This window comes from Phaethon aethereus, assembly GCF_964289735.1.
Source record: "Phaethon aethereus genome assembly, chromosome: 1".
Lineage (NCBI taxonomy): Eukaryota > Metazoa > Chordata > Aves > Phaethontiformes > Phaethontidae > Phaethon > Phaethon aethereus.
The window spans coordinates 80,927,044-80,950,887 of NC_138575.1; the positions used below are offsets into that span (position 1 = coordinate 80,927,044).

The following is a 23,844-nucleotide window of genomic DNA, read 5'->3' on the forward strand; positions in this document are numbered from 1 at the left end:
AGGCGACTTTCTGCTCCATTTTCTAAAACACATACCAAAACCTTTGGTCTGAAGTTTGGACAAAACTTTAAATTCTAAATGGACACATTTCAGTCACTCCCCAAAACACTGGAGGGGAACTACCCAACCCACCACCAACCAAGCCTATCTTCGTTTTAAATTAAGAAAACGTAACATTTTTTCCTCCTTCCATCTACACACTCCACAAGCCCATGAACAAGCAGACTCATTAACCATAAGGCCAGAACCTACTACACTCTTCTTATCCGCTGCCACTCAAGCTGAATCTACATTATACGTATATTTCTGCTGCACATGCACCTGTTGGGTATACATCATGTTGACCGATAGATCGCAGCAAGAATTGTGAGTATAACCTCAGCTTACGGCAGAAAGCGTGTTTTTGACTGTGAAGCTTACTTCGACAGGGAAGAACATGGTTGCAAGGTGAACAAAGAAAGTTTAAACTACACTGCAATGAGCTTTATTTGCTAAAGGGTAATTTTGCCAATAAATTTCTTCTGGTGCAGACCTGCTTTAACACACATCATCTGTAAGGCTCATCATCATTTCCAAAAAATTCCCCTCTAAAATATCCTGCCTTGAAATAGTAAAGAGATTACAAACAAAACTTTTCCCCAAGGTGAAGTATAAAAATAATTTCTTGCAGCAATTTGGAATTATTAAGCTGAGTCAGCTGGAACGGTTTTAGTGAGCAATCGAAAGCTCTCTCCTACAAGTCTTATTAGATGTAATGGATTCTGCAGTAATGACTTCCTGACAAACAGCACCAAATTATGTAAGTTATATGTGGGGGGAGAGGAGGATTACTTGGGTTTTGTTTTGGGTTTTTGTTTTGTCTCCTCTGGCCCCTTCCCCAGAAATAGCATGGATGCTCCTTTAAAGACACTCTGCTTCCTTAACAGCAATGCTACTTTAAACTTCTCAAGCAAGAATATAGAATGAACAATATATCAGATTATAACTTTCTGCTGTAAATTAATATGGCTCCTTTGAGTTCCTGTTAATAGTTATTAAAAGTTGTCTTAGGATTATTTTAATTTTTAAGTGTGTGAACAAACATTTTTTAATTAACATCTAGCTAGTAATGCTTACCAGAAGTCTAAAATCATCATTTTAAAAATCATTTTCCTTGTGTTCATTCAGCATAAAGTTTCATTCAAAATGTTGTTAGTGAAAACTTGTTTGTTCACAATTTATTTTTTTAAATGCAGCAGGTTTTCATAGTCTAGACTTAGATGCTAAGTTATAATTGCAGGGACTGGAGATGCAGATAAACAGAAGCATGCCCAAAGACTCAGCATGAGAGGTTACTCAAGCAGACCAGAAATTACTACCTCAGTTTAAACACTTAGTTCCAACTTATTAAACAAGCACTGCATGCAAATATCTGAAGTATACATTGATATTTTCCAGCAAATTGCATGAAGTTTACTAGTTGTGACCCTTATCACTGCAGTACTGAGGTACACATTAAAAGGACGGGCCAAATCATCCTCTTGAATGTTACCTGAAATTGTCAACAGATTACCATTTAACATACCATATTCACATGCCTCACCAGAACAAGACCAAAACTGAAGACAAGAAGTGAAAAAAAGACAATGAACTTCGTGTTTTGACAAACTCTACAGTGTTTCAAGATGCTACTAGCTTATTCACAGGAAAGCTGGTAGAAGGGAAAGCACAGCCCTCAAATGATCCAGTCCACAGTCTTGTTTTCTAGCCCAAGCACTGAATGAAGGAGGTAGGGGAGAAAGGCTATTTTCAAATTTGCCTACAGCTAAAAGCATCTGCAACTTTCAGATATCCAATTCTATAATAAAAATGTTTGTCCTGCACAAATCATTTTTGTGCACTCTAGCCCTATTTCTAACAAATAAATCTCTCTCATCTGCTTCCACAAAGAGAAAACTAGTTAAAACGCCTGAAAACTAAAGAAAATATATTAGTGAATGTGTTCCTCTGAGTTCCTGACAACCTCTGGCAGTATGGTGAGGATAGGCAGTCAATGACAGTAACATCCAAAACCAGCAGAGCAAGATTTACAAGAGAGGTCACCTCTCCAAGTCTTTATTCTGTTTTAAATATGTGGGTTTCTGGTTAGTTTTTTGTTACCTTCCTTCACCTCCTCCTTCAGATGAGGTGAAAAGAGAGAAGAAAGAAATTAACATTTTGAGCTGTGCAATAAAATGACACCTTTACAATTTTACCATCTAGCCACATGGAAATATCCTAGCATTGGACTAGAAATCAGCATCACATAAACCATACATAACAAATCTCAAATAAACCTTGCAAAGTTCTGTGAAAAAACCTTCCAAAATGAACAGCCTGGCAATGAAGTTAAAACAAAACAAAAACCCACCAAAAACATAGATCTAAGATTCAACGCTATTAGAGTAAGGGAATAGTGTCCGATCTTGTTCCGAGAAGCCACAGAGATGACCAAGAGCCAAACCCCAAACACCTTATACTTCAAAAGCAGAAGGTGTAGTTCGGGGGCAGGAGATGGCAAGGACATTTCTGATGCTCTTCTAGCCTCTTGCAGGATGAAGCACTGCTTTGCATGCTGTTGGGTTTTGAATCATGCAGTATAATCCTGGCCTAGGCAATGTTCTCTGATTTGTAGTCTCCCATGCCTAGAGATTCAGGTCACCCAACAGTCCCTATGCTAGAATCATCTAGCTACACTGGTGCTGCATGTTAGATCTTCCAAAGAGCTACATGCAGCTTGAGAGCCAAGGCAGGCCACTCCTGATGCAGTGTCATCAGGACAACCCATGCAGTACTACTGCAATCTTTTGTGTTAGCTTAATTATATTTAAGTCATTAAAAAATACCTTTTGGTTTAATATCCTAGCTGTTACCAGAATTTAGTGACGTATTTGCAACCAGAATCTTCTGATCAACAGAGCCTCCTTAGATGAAGAAAGATTAAATACCCTCTTATAAACCTATGTGTCACCATCACAGCAGTCTGCAGATTTTGTATATGCAAGTGTTATGCTGACAAGTCACCTATAAAACCTCAAAATTAACTCTTTACTGCACAGGCCAGGCTGAGTGCACTGATCTGCTGCCTGCGAAATACATTAGTATCAGCAGAGGAGCAGCAGAAAGATTTTCAGCCAGAAACAACCTGCTCAAGGGAGAGGTGGCATCAAGCAAGGGAAGCTATGAAGGAAAGCCTTCAGTTAATGGCATTGTTTTGGGAATTTACACCTAAGGTGCCATTTTATATAATACTAACTTGCATGCAAACAAAATCCCCTTCACTCAACAGGTGAATTTGCAAAGAAATTCTGAATTTTTTAATTTTTAAAATGTTTTTTCTCCAAATCAAAGATACTGTAACTGTTATTAGAACTATTTTCCTTTCCTCATATTGTTATATAACAGCTACTACTCAGCAACAAATACTACCAGTTCCATAAATCTTTTGTTATGATGTGCAGATGTCAATACAATTGCTTTTGTGCTTGACGTGCTCAGACGCAAGTTTCCAACTTTCAAAGAAACAAAAGAAGTAGGTCCACAAAGAAAGTATATGTATTCCCTGCAAAGGTTTTGCATGAAAAAAGTAGGAGAAAAGTCTCTGGGGGAGGGTATGCATTAAATCTGAAGACCTTCCCCAACATGCCAAGTACTTCATCCAGAAATCAACTTCAGCTGTCATAAAAAAATGTTGTAGCTCTTTGTACTGTAGTTCCATTAACTGAAAACTTTTATAACCCAAAAGCTTTACAAGACTTTTAACAATTAAGGTAACTCTATAGTCACTTGATTTAAAACATGTCCTGAAAAGTAAGCAATTAGTCAGCACTTCTAGGAGGCACTTAAAATTCCCTTTGTGGTGAACAATACATCTAGAAGTGAGAAAAGCCAGTTCATTTTGATAGTGCTTCTTATGAAGAAAGCTGATCAAGTTGTCCCAAGGGTAATTTTGGGGGAACTGTAATGATGATAATGAATTCTTTTCCCTGTGGACAAAAGGGCTGTACAAATTTTAAAAATAACAAGAAAACAGCAGTGCAAATATACAATACTGCATTTTCAAGCAGTGCTTGCTCAATAATCTGGATATGGCTTTCCCCCCCCCCCCCCATCTTGAGTGCTGAAGCAGAAAAACCTCTTTTCCACTTGCTCAACTTTCATGTGAGCAGTTCCTAAATCTGGTGCTCTCCTGTACTTGGTGGTCTAACACCTGGTCTTCCCCTGGCAAAAAGTCAACATGCAAGTGTTAGAGTATGTGTTATTCCCATCTGCTGATCTTATTAATAGGTCCTCATGTTTAACACAGGTCAGGAATACACAGTTTCAGAAAGGATGGCTAGGACTGAGAAGCCTACCTGAAACTGCCCCGAAACCCCCCAGCTCACTTCAAAAGAAGGTTGAACAAGCACCCCATTCTCGTCATCTGAGGTGCCTTCTCCTCTCTCCTGGTACACAACACAGTATTTTATCGAGTATCAAGACAACCAAAATAGAAAAAAGTAAAGTAAGTTCATAAAGTATATGAACATGAGACATGAGAAGCTCAAACCTCAAAATGAATGTAGGAGATGGCCAGTAAGAGGAGTCTAGACATTTTAGATTCTGATGGCTTCCTAGACAAAAATACCAGAGTAAAAATTAGACTTGGCTGCTGCATCTCAGCTACCAACTGATAAGTATTTTCTATTAGTAAATATATTGCATTTCTCATTATTGATAACAGACATGGGAACCAAGTCTAACTTCTACTCCAGTATCTCAGTTATATATATAACCTCACACACAATTAACAGATGTGTTTAGCAATGGTAGCAAAGGCTACCCAAACCAGTCACTTTAATTGCCACTACTGTTGCTGTAACATGCTCTGAAAAAGTCCAATCATACTGCTTCTAACTGTCACAACAGCAATGAGTAGTGATCTTCAGAGAAAAACCCCTGAATATACTACAACAGACAGGTTGCTAAAAAGACCAGAGTGTTGGTGAAACATTGGATTTTTTCCTAAAGGGGATGCTGTGCCAAGAAAATGCATTATTCATGATTGCATATTTGTGCTAGCTTATATTGTTCTTAACATTTCATTTCAAAGTAGGCATTCTTATGTTTTCAGTAAGATACGTACATATAATAAATATACATGTACACATAAGGACAGAACAGATGAGTAGTCTGGTACTTAAATCAACTTGATCGTGAAATACTTGATGTATCCTACCCGAGATCAATTATATTTGACAAATAAGGTAATGAAAAATTGAACTTGTGGGTAATGATGACCTTAGCGTTAATTTTGCTGCTAAATCAATTCTTTTCATGAATTGCAAGAGTTTATAAAACTATACCTGGAATAATCATCAACTGTGCATAATAGGAGACAGATTAGACTGCAGGAAAATGAAAGAGGTTTTGCTTTTCCAAGTTTCAGATTTTATTAACTGTTCTTAGGTCATTTTATGGCTTATTCCTACCACTGTCTGCCAGGCAACAGTGTGAAACCAAAAGACATTTACAGGGCTAAAAAAATATAAGTGTTAGTGAAAGAAGCATGCATACAAGAACAGTTGTGGATTTTCTAATTTTTATTATTATTAATAATAATAATTTATATGCCTGTGCTGATGCCACCCTTCCATCTATGTTTCAAGCTTTGGAGGAAGTTCTGAAATGTAACCACATTTATTAAAAGCTGACAGGTCTCCTGTCATAAAACTGTGCAAAAGAATTGCAATTTTTGCAAATGCAGTATGGTAAGGCAGAAAGTGGGTATATTACTGTATTACCTTCCTAAAACATACCATCCATATAACACCTTAGAAAGTCACCTCTACAAAGATTCATAAGAAAAAAATATTTTGTCCTTCAATTACAGTTGTTGGAGGGTTTTTTTTGTTCTGGTTGGGTTTTTGTTTGATTTGGTGAAGGGGGGGTTGGTGTTTGGAGTTTTTGTTTGAGTTGTTTTATTTTAAATCTAGGCATATTGAAGTGTTTACTCCTACTGCTTTAATAGATCCTCAGTATGGAAAAAGTTATGAGTTCACTTTACCTTTCATCTATTTCATTTTTCTTCTTGTAGTTTCCTCTTTGTGTAAAGTATTATGAAAGAGCAGACGATTGCATACTCTTGCAGTTTTTGATCACATCAGTGATCAATGTACATATTCAGAAAATACAAATACTCTTCTAAAAAAGACCGACTGGCTTGATATTCCTAACTAATGAGAATCTCTCTCTGTATGGCTACAAGCCAAATCAAAAACACTTTGACTGTGTTTTTCTTCCCTGTTCTCGCTGAGTTTTGGGATGGTAGGTGGAAGGGGCATGCATCTTTTCTTGCATTCTTAAATGGTTTTAGAATCTAATAAAACAAAACTAATGCTATCACTGGCTCCAATTTATAAGTTGTAAAGAGACAGGAAAAGCATAAATCCATCCTTTTGTTATTTCCAAAGCTGGAAATACAAGTAATACAAAATAAACATCTTTCCTGTTTACATATTGTCAAAGGCCTATTGTAACTGTGGAAGAAAATATTCAAGATATGGTATTTCAGGAAAGAAACCATGTTTTAAAAAGAGACTTTCTTCTTTTGGAGGAGAAGACACAAACAAGAAAGGTGAACAAATTATAATGCAAGCAGCTAAAACAGTCCTCATCTTTCCAAAGAAACAATGCATTGGATTTCTCCCCAAAAAAGTTGACTAAAAAAAAAGTGAAATAGTAGTACAATAGTTTCATTTTCTTGCTTGTTCAAGAAAAAAATATAGCATAAATAAAATCTATACTACAGATTTAAAAAAAAAAAAAAACCAAAGTGTACACAGCATCAAGGACATTCCATTAGTCTTTCACTTAGGGAGACCATCACTTTATCACAGATTACTACTTACAGGGTAATCTCAAGGCCGCCATTTATGTAACATCACCAAAACAACCACTGAATTTAGCATTTCTGGCAACCACAGCTTTGTCCCAAGAACAGAATAAAGATTATCCTGTAAGTCACATCCAGGGACTAAAATGAGAGCTGAGAAGAATTAGACCTCTTCCAGAATAGGCTAAGCCAAAACACAGGACTTCTAAAAAGAAAAGTTCCCTCAAGGTTGGGGAGAGGAACCCTTCTGTAAATTTTCCAGTTAAGTGCTAAAACATGTCTCAAATTGTTATTAACTTCATCAGTGTATTGATTTCTCTCATTTCTTCTACTGCTTCAATAAAGCATAAATACCAATAATGCACAAAGCTCACAAAATTCCACTACTTGACACTGCAGAGCTGCACAAGCCTGTCCGCAGGCAGCTGATGGCCTTTCAAGCAGATTACATCAGATTTTACACTAGAATTTCTCTATTTCTGTTCATCTTCTGTACTACTGCCAAAATAAGTTCCTAGTACTTTTTTTAATGTCTGATGACTCCTAGTTGTTCACAAACCAATATGAATGCAATTTTAGAAGCACAAATTGTTTTCAAATCACACTAATAGAAAGAGAAGCAAATAATGCAAAATGGCTTAGGATAACTTCAATAACAGTATCATTGCTTATTTTAAATCATTCAACAAAAAAGAAGTAGCAAGAATTTTAATATTTGTAATGACTTTGTTTTAACAAAGACTTACCCTCTTGCAGGATCTAAGGCAATTGCTCTGGGTTGATCCAATTCTTGCCAAAACAAAACTTTTCTCAGTGATCCATCTAAATTAGAAACTTCAATCCTATTTGTTTCAGAATCAGTCCAGTATAATTTCTCTCCCAGCCAGTCACATGCCAGCCCATCAGGTGACAGAAGTCCAGAAATGACCACATTTTGTACACTCCCAGACTTATTGAATTCTGTTCGTTTAATGGCTTCTTCACTTACATCACTCCAGTATATCAACCCCTTTACAAACACGAAGTCCACTGCTGCTGCATCCTCTAAGCCACCCACAATCACCGTGGCGTTCTCCTTCCCGTTTGCAGCATCCACCAGTCGCAGATCACGTCGGTTTGCGTACAGCAACAGCGGGGCAGCTTTAAATGGGAGAAATAAGGGGTAGGGGAACAGACAGATGCATTAACACCATTCATATTAACTATAACTTGCACTATGATGGTGCGTCAGGCCATAACTACTAATTTAATTTTTTTTTTTTAATTTAAAAGGTTGGGGGTACATTTTGAAGTTTGACTGAAAAGCACTGACTCAAAACCTTTCAACAGTGCTACAACTCACAACGGTAACTTCATAATGGGCAGCTCACTATTCTGGGCTTTGCATTATTAAAATAAGATTAAAGAAGACGGGAGAGAACAAAGAAAACACCAGTTTGAAGTGCCCAAATGACACTGTTCTGTAGAGAAGGATGCTTAAATAAGAATCTGAATAACAAGGGTAAAGTAGTTTTCTAAGCACTCAGTGCTGGCCCACCTGAGCAAAGACTTTTTTGGGGGGGCTAGATTTTAGTAATATAGACCCCACTTCTATAAAAGCATAATTTATCGCAAGCCATCAAAGCCACCTGTGTGTTGATACTCTCCAAAATTATATATCTCGGACATTTTACATATAATACATACAAATATAAAATTCATTGCACAGCATGAGATGAATGTTGTTTTAGAATGTTGATGTTGGTATCAGGAGGTAGGGAGAAAAAAAAATCTACAGGAATCAACAACACTGAGTTCTTTCAAACTCTTTTCTACCACTCCTGTTTAGCTAACACAAAGCCTTTATTTTATATGCTTTATTTGCTTACTATACCGGTTTGCACAGTCTGTATATTTTTCATACAAAATACCCAAGCTGATGATGCATTAACCATGAAAAAAGATAAGTTTCTTAAATGTAATATGGCTGTTTAATTGTCCTTAACCACAAGCTATATGTAACATTATGAAAATTCCAGCCTCATTCCTACTTCACCAAAAGGTTAAGAGAAATTCTACAATTGTATAAAGCAGGCAGTCACACCATTTTAAAACCACTATCAGAAAACATTTCTACCTTTCCTTGTGTTTACTCGGGCACTGTAGCAACAGAGCTGTACAGCAGCATTTGGATATGTACTATGATTGGCATACTAACTGGTCCTCTACCTGTCACTACACAAATCTAACAAAAATCTTGCATAGGTGGGCACTTTAAACTTCTAGCGGGATATATGCCTTAACCGAAAGGCTTACATTTTATACAACTGAAGATGTGCATAGTTGAATAATGTCAAGGGCTGCACTGCCAGAAAAGATACAGTTCCTTGTACAAGAAACTCCCACTGAAGTTAGAAATACTAACACACACTTCAGAAAATTCAAAAGCTACTTTCCAAGGTCAGACTACTCTCCTCATTACCACAAGACTGTTTATCAAAGACACTGCCACATGCGTATGGGGAGAAGCTGAAGGAACTAAGAAGTTCCTTAATCTACCTCCAAATAAACAAGTTCTGCTATGTATGTTTGAAAGCTTTTTACTTACTTTCTTGCCCCTTTAAAAACAAAAGCAAAACAAAAAAACCCAACCAAAATTAAATTGTTTAGGCTGTCATCCTAATTTTAGGAACACTGAATATAAATTGATTTATGACAATCTTTTAGATAGACAGTTACTGATATGGGGGGGGGGAGCTTTGTTGTTTTTAATAACGCTAAATTTGTATTCTTCCCTTCCAGAAAGCAAGTTTTTACTGTGCAGCAAAACATTCACTGTAGAGATTATATTTCTATGGAGAAGGGGTAGGCTTCTTCAAATTAGAAAGGAAGATCTTTACATTAAGTAGTTTTATTATTGAACTTTGCTATTTCCTTCCCTTCCTTGCATTCCTTCCCACCCCCTAAAGATTTAAAATTAATTACAGTAGAGTTTCTTGAAGTGCAGGTTGCTTATGATGATTGCGTTTTTCAGAAAAAAGTATTCAATAAACTGAAAGTGGTAAAAAATAGATATGCAATAAAACCCTCTACTTTTGAGAGCCTGCATACAATTGTAACACGAAAAAATCTAGTTAATTACCAGCTCAATGGCATCTAGTGCACCATAGGAAAGCATGCAGCCAACTGGCAGAGCTCTCTCTAGTAAGACAGCACACCCAGCATTTGAAAAAAGGTAAATCCATGCATAAATGAGTATAGGTTCCATTACTATGTGCAACATGGAGCAGGAGTACTCATGCACACAGCACACACTGAATTGGAACACCAGGCATGTCAAGTGTAATCACCAAGGCCTGAAGGCACTGCTGAGCCTAACTAACACAACCACATTGCACAGGTTATTCACTCTTTGCCTGGAGCTCAGAGCTGGCTGAGGAAGGACTGGAGAAAACGTCCTTTTCATGAATGATACAAGTTATTTGAATGACAGCTCAGAAGAAACACAGCTAGCTTAGGATGTGTAGTTTCATGCAGACTGATTCAAAGCCGCAACTTGTAACACATTCCGCAGGGCTGGCAGCTGAGGATATTGAGCTTTCCAATTCATTGCGACATTCAGGAATGAAGCATCCATCACTAAAATAATAAAAAACAGGTTTGCTCCCCCACTCCCTCCAACCCTTCCCAGAAAACACGAAGGCTTCAATATCCCATAAAACCCAACTACTGAAGTTGGCAGCATTAGTACCTAGTATCATCTTGCCATTTACTTGACTTAATCAGCAATTCTAAAAGAAAAATTGTGGCAAAAGATCCCACCCTGCACCACGTAACTCACTAAAAAGCATAAAAGAAGCATAGGACACTGAAAAGACAGCTTTCTTGAATAATACAGTTATGAACTATACTAATAACATAAGGGAAGTCATCCAAGAGAAACTCCTTTCAAAGCTAGGCAACTATTTTTCAGTTTATTGGGGCAAACAGATACATTTCAGATTTTTTTTTTTAAGTAGTTAAAGCTGAACTCTTTCTATATGTTTCTACTTCCCTTTCTGTAGGCATCATAAAAATACATATTTTAACTGCAACAAACTACAGCACATTGAAGTACATGTTTTTAAAAGTCAAAGAAAAAAAACACACATCTTGGAAATCAACTGAAATGACAGTGAATATTACCATGTCCTGTATCTCCCGAGACATCTACATGTAGTCTATTCTTCTAATTAAAGAGAAGTACCTAATATAGAGTAAAAGCTATGCTTAGTTCTAAAATAAGCTTTTTTGTATCCACCAGCAGGAACAAACTTTTGCTTAGAGAGCAGAGAAGTTAGGAAACCTAAAGTTTAACACATTTGAACTGCAACAAAAATAATTTAAACTGTAAGAAATTCCTGCCAATAGTGAGTCACTGAGCTCAACTGCTTAACTCTGATATTCACCCAACACCTTCCCTAAGCTTACCACATGGAATACTAAAATCCAGCCACTGCCTTTTTTGCCCTACCCTTTACAACTAGAATTCTACGTGAGCATCCTTCTCATCATCAAACTTCAGCTTTTGTATCAAATATCTCTCTTGGCTACAACTCTTCTCTCTTCCCCTAGCATATTGAAAATTGCTAATCTCCAAGATACTGAAGTCTGGTTTCCCTAACACTTGTTTACTTAAGTCTTGCTTTGTATATCCAATTTGTGAATGTCTGATACTGGCTTAAAAATGCTGCAACCCACAGGATGCAAAGTGATGAACCAACATAAAAAGATCACTTTAACAGCTAAAAAATATTTTTCAATTTTTTTGGTGTTTAAGTGGCTACTTTAAGCTGTCAAAATCTGTCATGCTTTTCTTTAACTAGTCCAGAGGCCTTTTCCACAAGTTCCTGCTTGCTCCCTTTCCACTTTCCAACGATCCGTGACACCTCGGAGTGCCACGAGGTCAGCGTTACCTTCAACATGCTCATTCTCTTCCACTAACATGGAATTTAGCCTGGTTAAAGCAATTAGCATGGTTTCATTTTCCTCATTCCCAACCCCCATCAATGCCATTCTACCCCCTCGCTTAGTCAAGGGCCCCTCCCCATGCTGAGTCAAATCATTACATCAGTGAAAGGTTTGACTGGGTTAGCAAGCTGAAACGACTCAAGAAGTGTCCCAGCAAACTCCAAAACTAACATAAGGCAAGCAGCAGGGAGTTGGAAGGGGGAGCAGCTCTCCCCCCTTTCACTGGCAGCCTGCTAGATCTTCTCAAGATGCAACTGCAGCCACATCCTTTCTCCCCAGCTCCACTTTCAGCTGTCGGTTCCCGACCTCTCTTTTGCATTGGCACTAGCAGTTGTCCCACAGCACAGCAAGACAATGCAGGGAGCTAAACCAGCAGAAGGCTACCGTGCTCTCCCCCCCTCCCTGCCAAAAACTAGTTTTCAGCCAGCAATGATCCAGAAACAGTTCAGAACAACATCAGATAAACGTAAGTACTAGCACATCAGGGAAAGGGAGGACTGCATCAGCTTTGACTAATTAGTTGAACCAGTTGCTTGTGAACCTCCAATTTAGGAACAGGACCCACCAGACTAGAGGTGGCCACCATAAGCTGTGGCAACCTGCCCCAGAAGGTGGCCCAGCCAGCAATACTGGGGCAACTGCTCACACTGTGGAAAGAAATACCCATGCAGGAGTCCACTGGTAAGAAGCCCATGGATTGTTACATTGGAAGTTGTCATTGAGCTGAGAAGAGAAAACTCCCGGTCTTTTAAAAGCCTTGCTTAAGAACTCTGAGCATCTAAAGGTGAATTGATACTGCCAAGCACACTGCCATGAGGATGGCTTAAGAACTCTGAGCACCTAAAGGTGAATTGATACTGCCAAGCACACTGCCGTGAGGATGGCAAACATGAGGACTGGAAAAGAGGAGATGCAATGATGAGATGTGCCAAGCAAATACACGCTGTCCTGGATGAAGCACAATACGCATGAAGGATTTGCCAGACGCCTTGACAGAATGACATGCACCCACATTCAGACCACAAGAGAAGGAAAAGCAGGTAAATGGGCATAGATAACCAGCAGAGAGTATTAATTGCAACCTCCTTAAAACCATTCTATACACAAAATTCCTTATCTGCAATACAACCCTCCTCATTCCCAAGATGTCCCACAGAGAGCCAAAACAAGAACCTAAGAAAAACTCTCTGCATGGACACAAGGGTTCTAGCACAGTCAGTTGTGCAGACTCTCCCTTCACTCCCCAGGTTTCAACTTTTTTCAGCATTACTTATGCTTATAAGGAATTCTGCATATTTGTTATCTATGAATGTTTGAGTTTTGCTGCTCAGTTTGGAGGAGCAAGAAGGAAAAGGTTGAGGTAGGATTGAGAATAAGAGCCTAGGAGACTTGTATCAAATCAGAAGAAAGGTAAGTTGCAAATGAAAATAAATGTCCCCAGAAAGCAGGGATCCAGCCTCAAGAAACTTATACAGAGATGGTTTATGTTCCCAAACAAACAAAAAGCCTACCAGGAAATACACAAAGAGTTTCAGCACAGCAAGCAGCAGGCCAGGATTTTGCACCAAGTGCTCCATGAGAGCACCTTTCCCGATTTATTCCACACAATTGTTTTTAACCAAACTAACGAACCAACATCTTTGCCTCTTTCCAGCTAACCTGAAGTGTACTGCACATGCTAAAGCCATCCAAGGGCTGTTCAGATGGTACCCCAAAGGTCACAGGAACAGTCAGGCTTGCCAGTGAATAAGATGAGTAAAAACATCAGTGCAAAAACAAAGACACCAAGCAGCCAGAGCAGCACTTGGATTCTGTGCCAGTCCTCTACCGTTAGTTTTGCAGGCCTTTGGCCAGATAGGAGCTATAGAGACCAAGACATCCTGCAAGACTAGCTAGTTACAAAGGCAGTAAAGTCATCCTTTAGCCTGCTGAATAACAGGAAAAAAATTCTCTTACTAAAGAGCTAAAAAGGATGGAGGCAAGAGAATGAGAGGAGGGGAAAAAAAAAAAATGGAGTACAGGGAAGGACAGCAATACCAGGTCCAAGCATAGAAAGTCAACAGACCCAGCAGCGTATAGCAAAAGCACACACAACAGAAGTACACCACAAACTCCAGCGTATCACAGGTAAATAACTTTCTGAATGGCAGGCATTGCCTGTTGGCAACAGAGCCATAGAGCCAGCAGTTGATGATTTCCAATTTACCACAGCATGACTCTTCTCAGTGTTAGGTAGGACACTCACACTGATCCTCTGTCTCAGCAAGGGAAAGAGGACTCGGCTCATCTTTCCGTAACATTGACTCTCCTGCTCTGAAGTTCTTCCCACTGCACTCTCATGGGGATAAAACACACCACTCTGAGTGGCAGCTGACATCTTTGTAACTTAGTATGTTGAATTTATTTTGCTGACAACAGCCTAGGATGAGCAGAGTGCTATCCTCCCTGGTCAAGCATCTGCTTGCAGCCGCATTGTCATATAATGCTACCACCTTCTTCCATTACCCTGCTGCTTACAAGAGGGAACCACAAAGTGGCAGGAAAATAAAGGTGACCTGGCAGCAGCACAGTACACTTTCCTGGGCCAGCAGCAGACTCTGGAAAGCAAGAAGGCTCAAAGGGACACGTGGCCAAGTAGCACCATGACTGACATTAATGTCTGCAGAACTTCAACACTGCACTTCCCATTTCTTCAGGTGTCCTCATAACCTTCCTTCAACACTCTCCCAGTTTCTCAGTTGTCAGCACTGCAGATGAAGTAATACCAGTTCCATACACATTGGCAATACTTCCCTAGTTCTACTGGAAACACCCATGTTTAAATCAACACAATCTGCTTAATGAAAAAGTTAGCATGCATGTAGACTGCTGCAAAGCATCTCCTGTCTGCAAGGTAGATTTCTGACAGTTCTCCCAAGCACACACCTTCGCGCATGCGGAAAAAGAAATCTTGTTTTGCTTTACTGCACCAATTAGAGTCCCACATCTGAATAGGGATGATATTTTGCAATCCGAACTTGAAGCTGTATGATGACAAATAAGACGACCTGATCATACTGAAACAAAACACTACCCTTCACACCTTCTGGTACCATAATTTCCTGCAGAGCTTCTAACAGTAAGAAAACAAACCAAAAGCCTCTCTCATATCCCTCATGAAGCTGTTGAAAGACTGCACATTGTTTAAGTCCTTCCACTGAATTAGAGCATTGAGACACAATGTTGTGATGCTGTGGCAGAGGTAGCCAGTTTCCCAAAGCCTAGGAAGGCTAAAGGCCTCAAGATATACCTTGTACACCCTGGCAATTTGAGGACAGGAATGCAATGCTCCAAAGTTTGTTGTTACTCTGGAGCAATTGCAGTTCCAGCCTGGACAGCACGCATGTTTGTGGGTGCACATCGAGTCAAGAATGGCCTGGGAGTGTTCGCCCTCAATCACTCTTGACACCTCACTTGCCTCTATAGCTGGAAGACCCTAGTCATACTAGCAGACACTGTGTGGGAACAGCCTCAGCCAAGGGGTTTCACCCAGATTGCTAGTAGTTCCACGTGGATCAAAAAAACTCACACCCTGAGCAGCAGCACACTGGTTTACCTTCAAACTAACAAAGCCTTTTTCCACACTGACAAAAAGTTCATAGGCACTGAGCTACCCTTAGATGACTTTCAGCAATTTATCCAAGCTGGCATGCCCAGTACATAAAAAATATTTCTTACGTCTGTCAGTTTGTCTCATCAGGTAAAAATCAAAACAACTTTTTAATTTATTTATTCTGTTTTGTGGTTGGGTTTTTTGTTTGTTTACATTTTTGAAGCACTATCAGAAAGTTGCTGTAAAGCATCAACACAGAATTTAGCACGAGACCCCCCCAACTGGAGGACAGAATGACCCCTAGAACAGAAAAAGTTGCCAGCATTGATGAGTACACCACAAAAGTAAGTGACAGCCCTCAGCTGGGACATAACAGTGGGATAGATTTGGGGCGGAGGACGTGGGGGAAGCAGCAGTACTGCCTCCAAGGCTTATCACATTATCAACCCCTCCCCACTTCTCTACAATTCTTCAACAAAGAATGTATCAGCTATCCAGTGATTTCTTTGTGGCATACTTTCCAGACTGAGCTTGGTGAATGGCATCTTTGTCAGTTCACCCACCATAACAAATATTGAGAATAAAATAAGCTATACCTCAAACTAGTAAAACAATATCACAGATTTTTGTTTCTCATGCAGGTAAAATAGTTTCTTCAAAACAAGACAGTATCAACAATTTTGCAAATACACAAAGGATTCACACTGAACTAGAAAATAGTTTTATAACAAAATTGAAAGAAAATACTCGCATTGCAAGTTTAAAACAACTTTCCATTAGCCAAAGGAAAAAAGTTCTCAAACCAAAATTACACTTTAAACAGTCAAATTCTTAAGACCATTAAGTTTACTACAGATTAGTATAATAAATAACAATTCCAGTTCAAATGAACAGTTAGGGACTGTTTTTAAAGGGTAAGGAAAGATGCACACATACTTCAAGAATTTTGAGAATCATTGCACATCTGATTTCTTTTTTTTTTTGGAAACACAGTTGGACCTACACCTCAAAAACACTTACATCCCAGCACTATTAATGTCAGATCTTCAAGATACATTAAAAAAACCCACAAAAACCCAAAGTGCACACACACATGCAGTGTCCCTTGAAAAAGATGAACAATCTGGTTGTCTTTGTATTAAATATTACTTGTTTCTGGTAATGCAAAAGAAAAACAAACCCATAAACACAAAGCCAACCAACTTGGAATTATGAATTTTACCATTAGCTACAGGGTAGAGGCTAACTGTTGCATCTCAGTTAAGTTTCTGAATTATTAGAACACCACTGCATTTGTCAAATGGACATAATAAGAGTCACTGCAAGGTTTACAAATTCCTACTCTTCTATTATTTTTAATATTCCTAAACTATTAATCCATGTGCGGACAAGAGGATTCTTGAATTTCCAAAGTGTTAACATTTTAACTAACACTAATACTATGAGTACAAGTAGGAGTTTTATTCACTGCTTCAACAAACAACAAAGGAAAAGTATCTGAAATGCTGTGACACCTGACGTTCCTGTTACCTTCCACATACTCTTAACTTACAGAATTCACGCAAACACATAAGCCGCCTTCTAGAAGCCTGACTTATTTGATAATGGACAAAGGAGAATGCTTATTATTGAGGAATTCTGGAGGCATAAGCAGTTTAAAAAAAAAAAATCAAGGGGGAAAAAAAACCCCAAAACAAACAACCCCAACATGCAAACCGTCTTTCCCCTGGGAATAGGTTCAGAAGGGAGGAGTAAGAGGAAAAATATAAAGGAGAAAATTACATTTTTGTATCATAGAGAAGGAAAACAAATGATTTTTTATTAAGCAAAATTATATAGCTAGTTGATTAAGATTTTCTGTCTCAAATATGATTACCTTTCAAATCTGACATCAAGAGCTCACACATGGCCCTCATAAACAGAATTAAAACTATAATCCCATTTCTGCCACATTGATTATATCACGAGGGAGTAATTCTATTTAGGTAATGTGATCCTGTAACAAGATCCTAAAAAAAATCTGTACAAATGTTCCCATTTTCCATGTCTGTTTATATTAAAAACATTTCCTTATTGTTCTCTCCATATAAATAATGAAGCTCAAAAAGCATTCCATCTTTTAAACTGACATGCTTCTTTCTCCAAATAGTTTATAACATTTTGCAAAGGAAACAAAGTATTACTAACTAAACCATTGCTTCTTTTAACCTACACTTTGAACAGTATCTTCTTAAAAGTGTATTATAAACCAAATGGAAAAAGGCATTACAGTATTCCAATTCTATGAATAGACTGGTAGGTTTGACTCCATTTCAAAACTGGTGGGGGACTGTGCTGATTACATTGAAACAGAAAGGTCTGTAGCAAGATAGTCACAAGGAGACAAAAAACACACCCTATTTTTGTAACTGTTTCACAGGAGAACATATCAAAAAGGAGAAATGACAAGGAGCTCACTTCTACTTGCAAACAGCATCATTGTGTTCAGACCAGGTTCTGTCCACATGGAGCAAATATCAAGCCTGTTCACGCTGGCATCTCTTGCCATAAGTAAAGCACAAGAATACCGAGAGAACTTAATGAAGGCTATGTCAGCTTGCCTACTGAATATATAAATAGGGGAAAGTTAGTTAATATTGAGGGTGTCAATACCCAGTGTTTCTGTACAATCCATCAGAGATGCAATGCTTTCCCCTTCCAAGCCTTGGACAATTACCACAAAAGAATTACACAGCTTCTTTGTTTAGAGCACTGTGCGTTCTGTAACTCTGCAAGTGGTATGTACTCTGAAACTACACAAGCGAGGTATAAGTTGGGAAAAAAAAAGGTTATTATTAGAGAATGTATTTCTTTCACTGAACAGCAAATACCCTCTAGAAGAGCCATCACCACAAAGTGCTCAGCATAGAAGTGGTGGAAGTACTCACTGCATGCTCATCCTAAACCTCATGTCCACACACCACATTAGGTTTGAGGACTCAACTTTTAAGTGAGCAATGCCAACTGCTTTACATGAACATGAACAGATCATCTCTGAAGTCTGCGAGGCAGCTGCATCACCCCATGTCTAAGCAATTTATACCACTTACTGGTAGAAGTCCAACTGTGGGAAATTCCTTTACCAACGTAAATTCTGCTTCAATGACAACAACTGCCTTCAAAGGATAAGCAGCCCTCACGTGCCATCAAAGTGGGTGGCAGCAAAGAATTTCATCATCCACATGTAGTTTACTAACCAAATCTCTCTCAGGTGAGCAGGCTGATGGGTGAGGGTTCCCCAGCTGGAGAACTGGGAGAGGAGCTGAGCACGCTCCCAGGCACAGCAGAGCCACTGGCTCAGCCAGAAGCAGGAGCATGCAACAAAGCTTTAGTGACAACTGCATTTCTGGTGCCGCTCAACAATAACACGTACGCCTCCCTATAGTACAAGGAAGTGGACTCTTCTGAAGAAGCCACCAGCAAAGCAAGCCAAGTATTTAGCATTTCATAGGAAAATGATGAGGTTAAATACACTGGGGACAAAGAATATAGTGTTGAACTCTGAAGACTGGCTGCCAGTGGAGACGTATGGTGACAGATCAGAAACTGAGACCTGTTTCTCCCTGTTTTCTTCCCCAACCCCACTCCCTTCAGAAGGAAAAACAAACAAAAAAAATTATCTTTGCTCTATTTGATTTGAACTAAAAAGTAAGTCCCATATTACGTGCACTGCAGCAGATATTTTTGAAGCTGGCATTTTTGAGATGTGACATCATCATAAAGGTGGGTTACAGATGTCCAAAGGAATCCGATTTCTCCAGCTGCCAAAGACAGAGAGTTTAAAAGGTTCCTGTACTCCAGATTCTGACCCATCTTCCTGCAAAAAACACCCCTCTACCCATTCTACAGCTTCTGTCTAGCCAAATTCCCTCTTACCTAAAACTCAGAGAATGCAGATGTAATCAATTCACTAGGAAAAGGGGAAACATGAGTAAGGTTAATGCCCCTCTAACCAGCACTGTTGTGAAACATGAACAAAGCTTTCCACTTGAATATGTAACTCCCATTGAAGGACACAAGAAGCCCAGCATCTGCATACACCCCTGACCAGATATACACAGGTTCACCCATACACCCTGGACTTCCCATATCTTCAGTGCACCTTGCCAAAAATGCTACTTCACCCTTCCTTCAAGACATAGTAAAAAATTCCATAGAACTAAGTCCTAATTTTATAAAGAAAAGCTAAAGCAATCTGATAAGTGAACAATATCATAGAGATGCAATTGCAAAATCTATTAAAGCAATGGTGGATTTTGTAACACCTTAGATCATGCTAATTTTAGACTGTTCTATAGAGAGATAAAAGAGGAAGATGCATTGGAAATCACGTCAGACAAAGGCACACTGACTTCTGAGGAATCATACAATGAAAAAACATGACTAGAATACAGTTGATTCAAGCTTGGGTGGAGAAATAGACCATGATGATTACCAAAAAAAATTTTAAAAAAGATATTTCCAAGTCTCATTGTCAAAACTTAAGTATTGTACAGTCCTAGGTGACAAGATCCTTTGCCTGAAGGCAAAAATGTAGCTCCAGCTGAAATGCCACGCTTCATCTCCAACCTGAGTGCTTCAGAAGTGAAAAGCCTATTCCTTGTCCCCTCTTCTGATTTCTGGTAGAATAGTAAGTACAAACATGTCCAGTCACAGCTTAGCAAGTCTCAAACGTTAAGCTCTTCTAAACTACATGCAAACAGGTCTATCTAAAAAGATACAGAAAAGCAAAGATGTTCTGTTTATCAAAAGCAAGTAACAACAGATTAAGAACCAATTCTTAACCAATTAAGAAAATAGCAAAAGTAAAACAATAACAACATATTAAAGCAAACCCTCTTCAGAAGGTGTAAGAGGGAGGCAGGCGTTTTAAATGTCCATTACCAAACAGGCATTTTCATTTCTTCACTAACTGACCTTAAGCACAGAGGTCTGCAACCTTCAGTATGTTTGCACATCATTTGTAAGATTCCTATTCAAACAAGAGCTTTACACACTGTCTGCATGATCAGGGTTTAAAAACAAAACAGCAATTGCATACTGAAGAGTTATTTCTGGAAGTAAGCCATGAATACTTGTGAAGGAAGAACTCTCTCTTTACCACTTACTAAAAAGTAGAAACCTCTGTTTTACACTTATCTGTAGCTCCCTGACAGATGTGATGCCGCTGCTATTGCCTCTTTGCAACTGTCAATTATCTGACAAGATGCTGATTGGTTTCACAGCTGTCATGAAGAATACAGCAAAGCTGCCATCCAGCAACTCTAGCTCACTCCTCCGTACGTCCCCTTGGGAAGCGGCTTCAAGACATACTGTTGTTGGTCGAAGAGGAGGATGCCCAATCCCCCAAATCAAACCAGGGGCCGAGAGAAGAGGACAGAGGCAAGAGGTTCCAGAAAAGTGATCCCTTTCTTTCATCAGCCAGAATATGAAAAAAAAAAACAAAAACCAAACCTAAACCACACAACCTCTACAGCAAGCTGTCATGACAGTAACCTCCTGCCTCTTAGAAATCCAAATACCTGCCCTGAAAACATCAGTAGGATCTGGCTTATCACAGTGCTTGGACGACTTTGACAGAAAGGTGCCTTGACCTGTGCATCCATTTCTGGCTAGTAACAGCCTGGTACTTCTTCAAGTCCTATTAGTTTCCAGGGCACCATGCTTCCAGGTAACCAATTTTGCTCCTTTCCAGATCAGTAAATGAGTCTACCATGGTTTCCTCAGACTAATAATCATAGTTCAGTTCTTGTAAACCTCTATTTGCTTTTTTTTAAGCCAGCGAGAATAGGGAGGCTAGTTCTTCAAGCAGAGAGGATGCTGCAATCCACAAATAATGCACTACTACATTTTGAGTTTCAGTCTCCAGTACTGTTGGCTTGGCACCCTTCACAGCACTGAATTCACAAACCAAACAGTGAACTTCGTAACTTCACCTCTACTTTCATGTATACACTTATTCATACTCATGCTGGCACTGCCTCTGCCTCATTAAGGAACTGCTGACACCTCTTCTGAACTCAACACATCTTATTCAAACCAATTCTTCTTGCATAGATGTTGTTTATTAGGGAGGCTACATGCATTAAAATTTGATTTTTGTTTCTTCGTAGTTCAGCTGTTCCTGCTGTTTATCTCTATCTAAGGTAACAATTAGCCAGGAGGAAAATTACTATCATGTCACAAACCGATAATTATGATTTCAGGTAGGTAACCGAACAGCAGGAGCACATAAACACAGAGGAAACAAAAATGCTGTTCTGATACAAATGTCCTTGGCAATAGACAAAGATGAGAGATGAAAAAAGAAATGACAGTGCAGATCGTTTATAAAAACTGACTGTTTCTTCCAAATATCTTATTAAGCATTATGAAGTATACAAAAATTTGCAAAAGGACATATCACTATTTCACAATTAATTTGAAGAAATTGCAGTGACAATACTATGTGACATTACGTACACCACAGATTTCTGCGCTGTCATTTGAACTACGTTGAACAGCAAGTTAGAGCCAAACTAATAGTTTAAGAATGGGTATAATCGTTACTTAATAAAATAAACTAATCAGGAAACTGCTTCCCTCTATACTCCAGATCCAACTTAACTTTTGAGAATTGGGGTTTCACCGCTACAATAGGAATACAAAATGCTACACAGCCCATTTAAACAATACTTGTATACTTGTATTTTTGCAAACAGGATACAATATGGCAAACAGATGCATAGGAAAAAAAAAAGGGTATGGAGGAGAGGAAAATTTTTCTTTTCCAGAGTACTGAGCAACTGGCTACTGAGCAGTTACTTCAACCTAAACCACCCTTACTCTAACTTACATCAAAACACACTAGTGTTGATGAATTTTCTAAATCAAAGCGTGGTTGATTAACTGTTAGCAATTAACCTCTTCTCCTATCTCGTATGAAAAAATACAAGTAAACAGCAAAATGATGGATGCAAACACCACAGGTGATTTCTTCCCTGAAAGACAACACATAGAAATAGCTACTGTAGTTAAGTTTACAGTATTAAAAAAAACCAAAAATCCTGTTGTCTTACCAATTGTGCCCTATAAAACAAGAAATTTTGTTGGAGAAGGGAATTGGGATAAAAGTTTTCTCAGCTACTTTAAGTGACATCCCCTTGCAAGGGGCACTCGACTGCAGATTTAAAGCTGTATGAAGACCCGTGGCAGCTCATCAGTGAAACACAAACTTCTCTCAAGTCCCAGCGCAGAGCCAGCACAGCTGAGAGGAGCATTCACTCCTCTTGTCGCCAACTCCACACGCTCACTTCGCTGCGAGGAAGGTTTCAGTGAAGCACCAGTTCCCAGGCACTTTCCAAACCCCTCACGCGGAATACGTGAGGCTCCGCGCTCCCGGCAGGACGAAACCCCAATCTCGAGGGGGAACAAGAGGAGCCTGACGATAATCACGGCGATACCAGCCTGACACTGGCGTGGCCGAGCTGCTGCCCTAAAGCTGCCTGCCGCCCACGGCCAGCTGGGGGGGGGGGGGGCGGAGAGAGATGGGGGTGCGTGTGCTGTTTTGGGGGGCTTGTTTCGGGCTTTTGTTTTTTTGGGGTTTGTGTTGTTTTGGTTTTTTTTATAAACCCAAAGTTGCGAACAACAATGGGGCTGCGAGAGAGGCGGCCGGTGGCCGCTAGCAGGGCGGGCTGCTCCCCAGCGCGGCTCGGGCCCGGCCGGGCCGGCGGGGAAGTTGCTGGGGAGGCCGCGGCGGCAGCGGGGCGGGAGCGCTGCCCCCGCGCCGGGCCCCGCCGGCAGCCAGGCCGCTCCCCTCCCGCACGCCCAAACATGGCCCCTCGCCACCAGCCCGGCAACTTTTCCCCCCTGCCCCCCCCCCCCGCTCACCTCTCATCAGGGAACAAAAACTGCAGGCAAGTAGGCTGCGCAGGACGGCCCCCATCTTCCTTCCCTCCTCGCTCTCACCGGCGGGGAGGCGGCGGCGAGGAGCAGCACCTCCGCTGCCAGTTCATGCTTCCAGGCGGGCGGGGGAGGTGGCAGGGAAGCGGGGGGGGTGGAAGGCGGGGAAGGGCAGCCGCGGAGATTCCCCCCTCACCGGTCCCTAGCAGGCCACTTTCCCCGCCGCGCCGCCGCGGGAGCGGGCGCTGCCCTCCATGCCGGCCGCCGCCTCACCGCAACCGCCGCGGCCGTTCCCCCATCCACCCCTCCGCTCGCTCGCCCGGCCTCGGCCTCCGCCTCCGCCGGGCGCGCACAGGCGCAGGGATACAGTCCTCCTCCTCCTCCTCCCCCGGCCCGGCCTCGCCTCCGCCCCTCCGCACGGCGCGGCGCCGCGCCCGGACGGCTCCTGCCT

The 23,844-nt window shown here is 40.3% G+C and overlaps 1 protein-coding gene across 5 annotated transcripts in view; it reads right to left on the bottom strand.

The window, feature by feature from the left end:
- LRP6 (LDL receptor related protein 6) overlaps positions 1-23,436 on the bottom strand; it is a gene marked incomplete at both ends in the record, with an annotated part of 124,299 nt that extends 100,863 nt beyond the window's left edge. For all 5 annotated transcript variants that reach the window (XM_082014244.1, XM_082014246.1, XM_082014245.1 and 2 more), the window contains 2 exons: positions 7,639-8,032; positions 23,382-23,436. In XM_082014244.1, the coding sequence (XP_081870370.1) occupies positions 7,639-8,032; positions 23,382-23,436 (449 nt within the window). The remainder of the gene's footprint in view (positions 1-7,638; positions 8,033-23,381) is intronic.
- Positions 23,437-23,844: the final 408 nt, after the last annotated feature.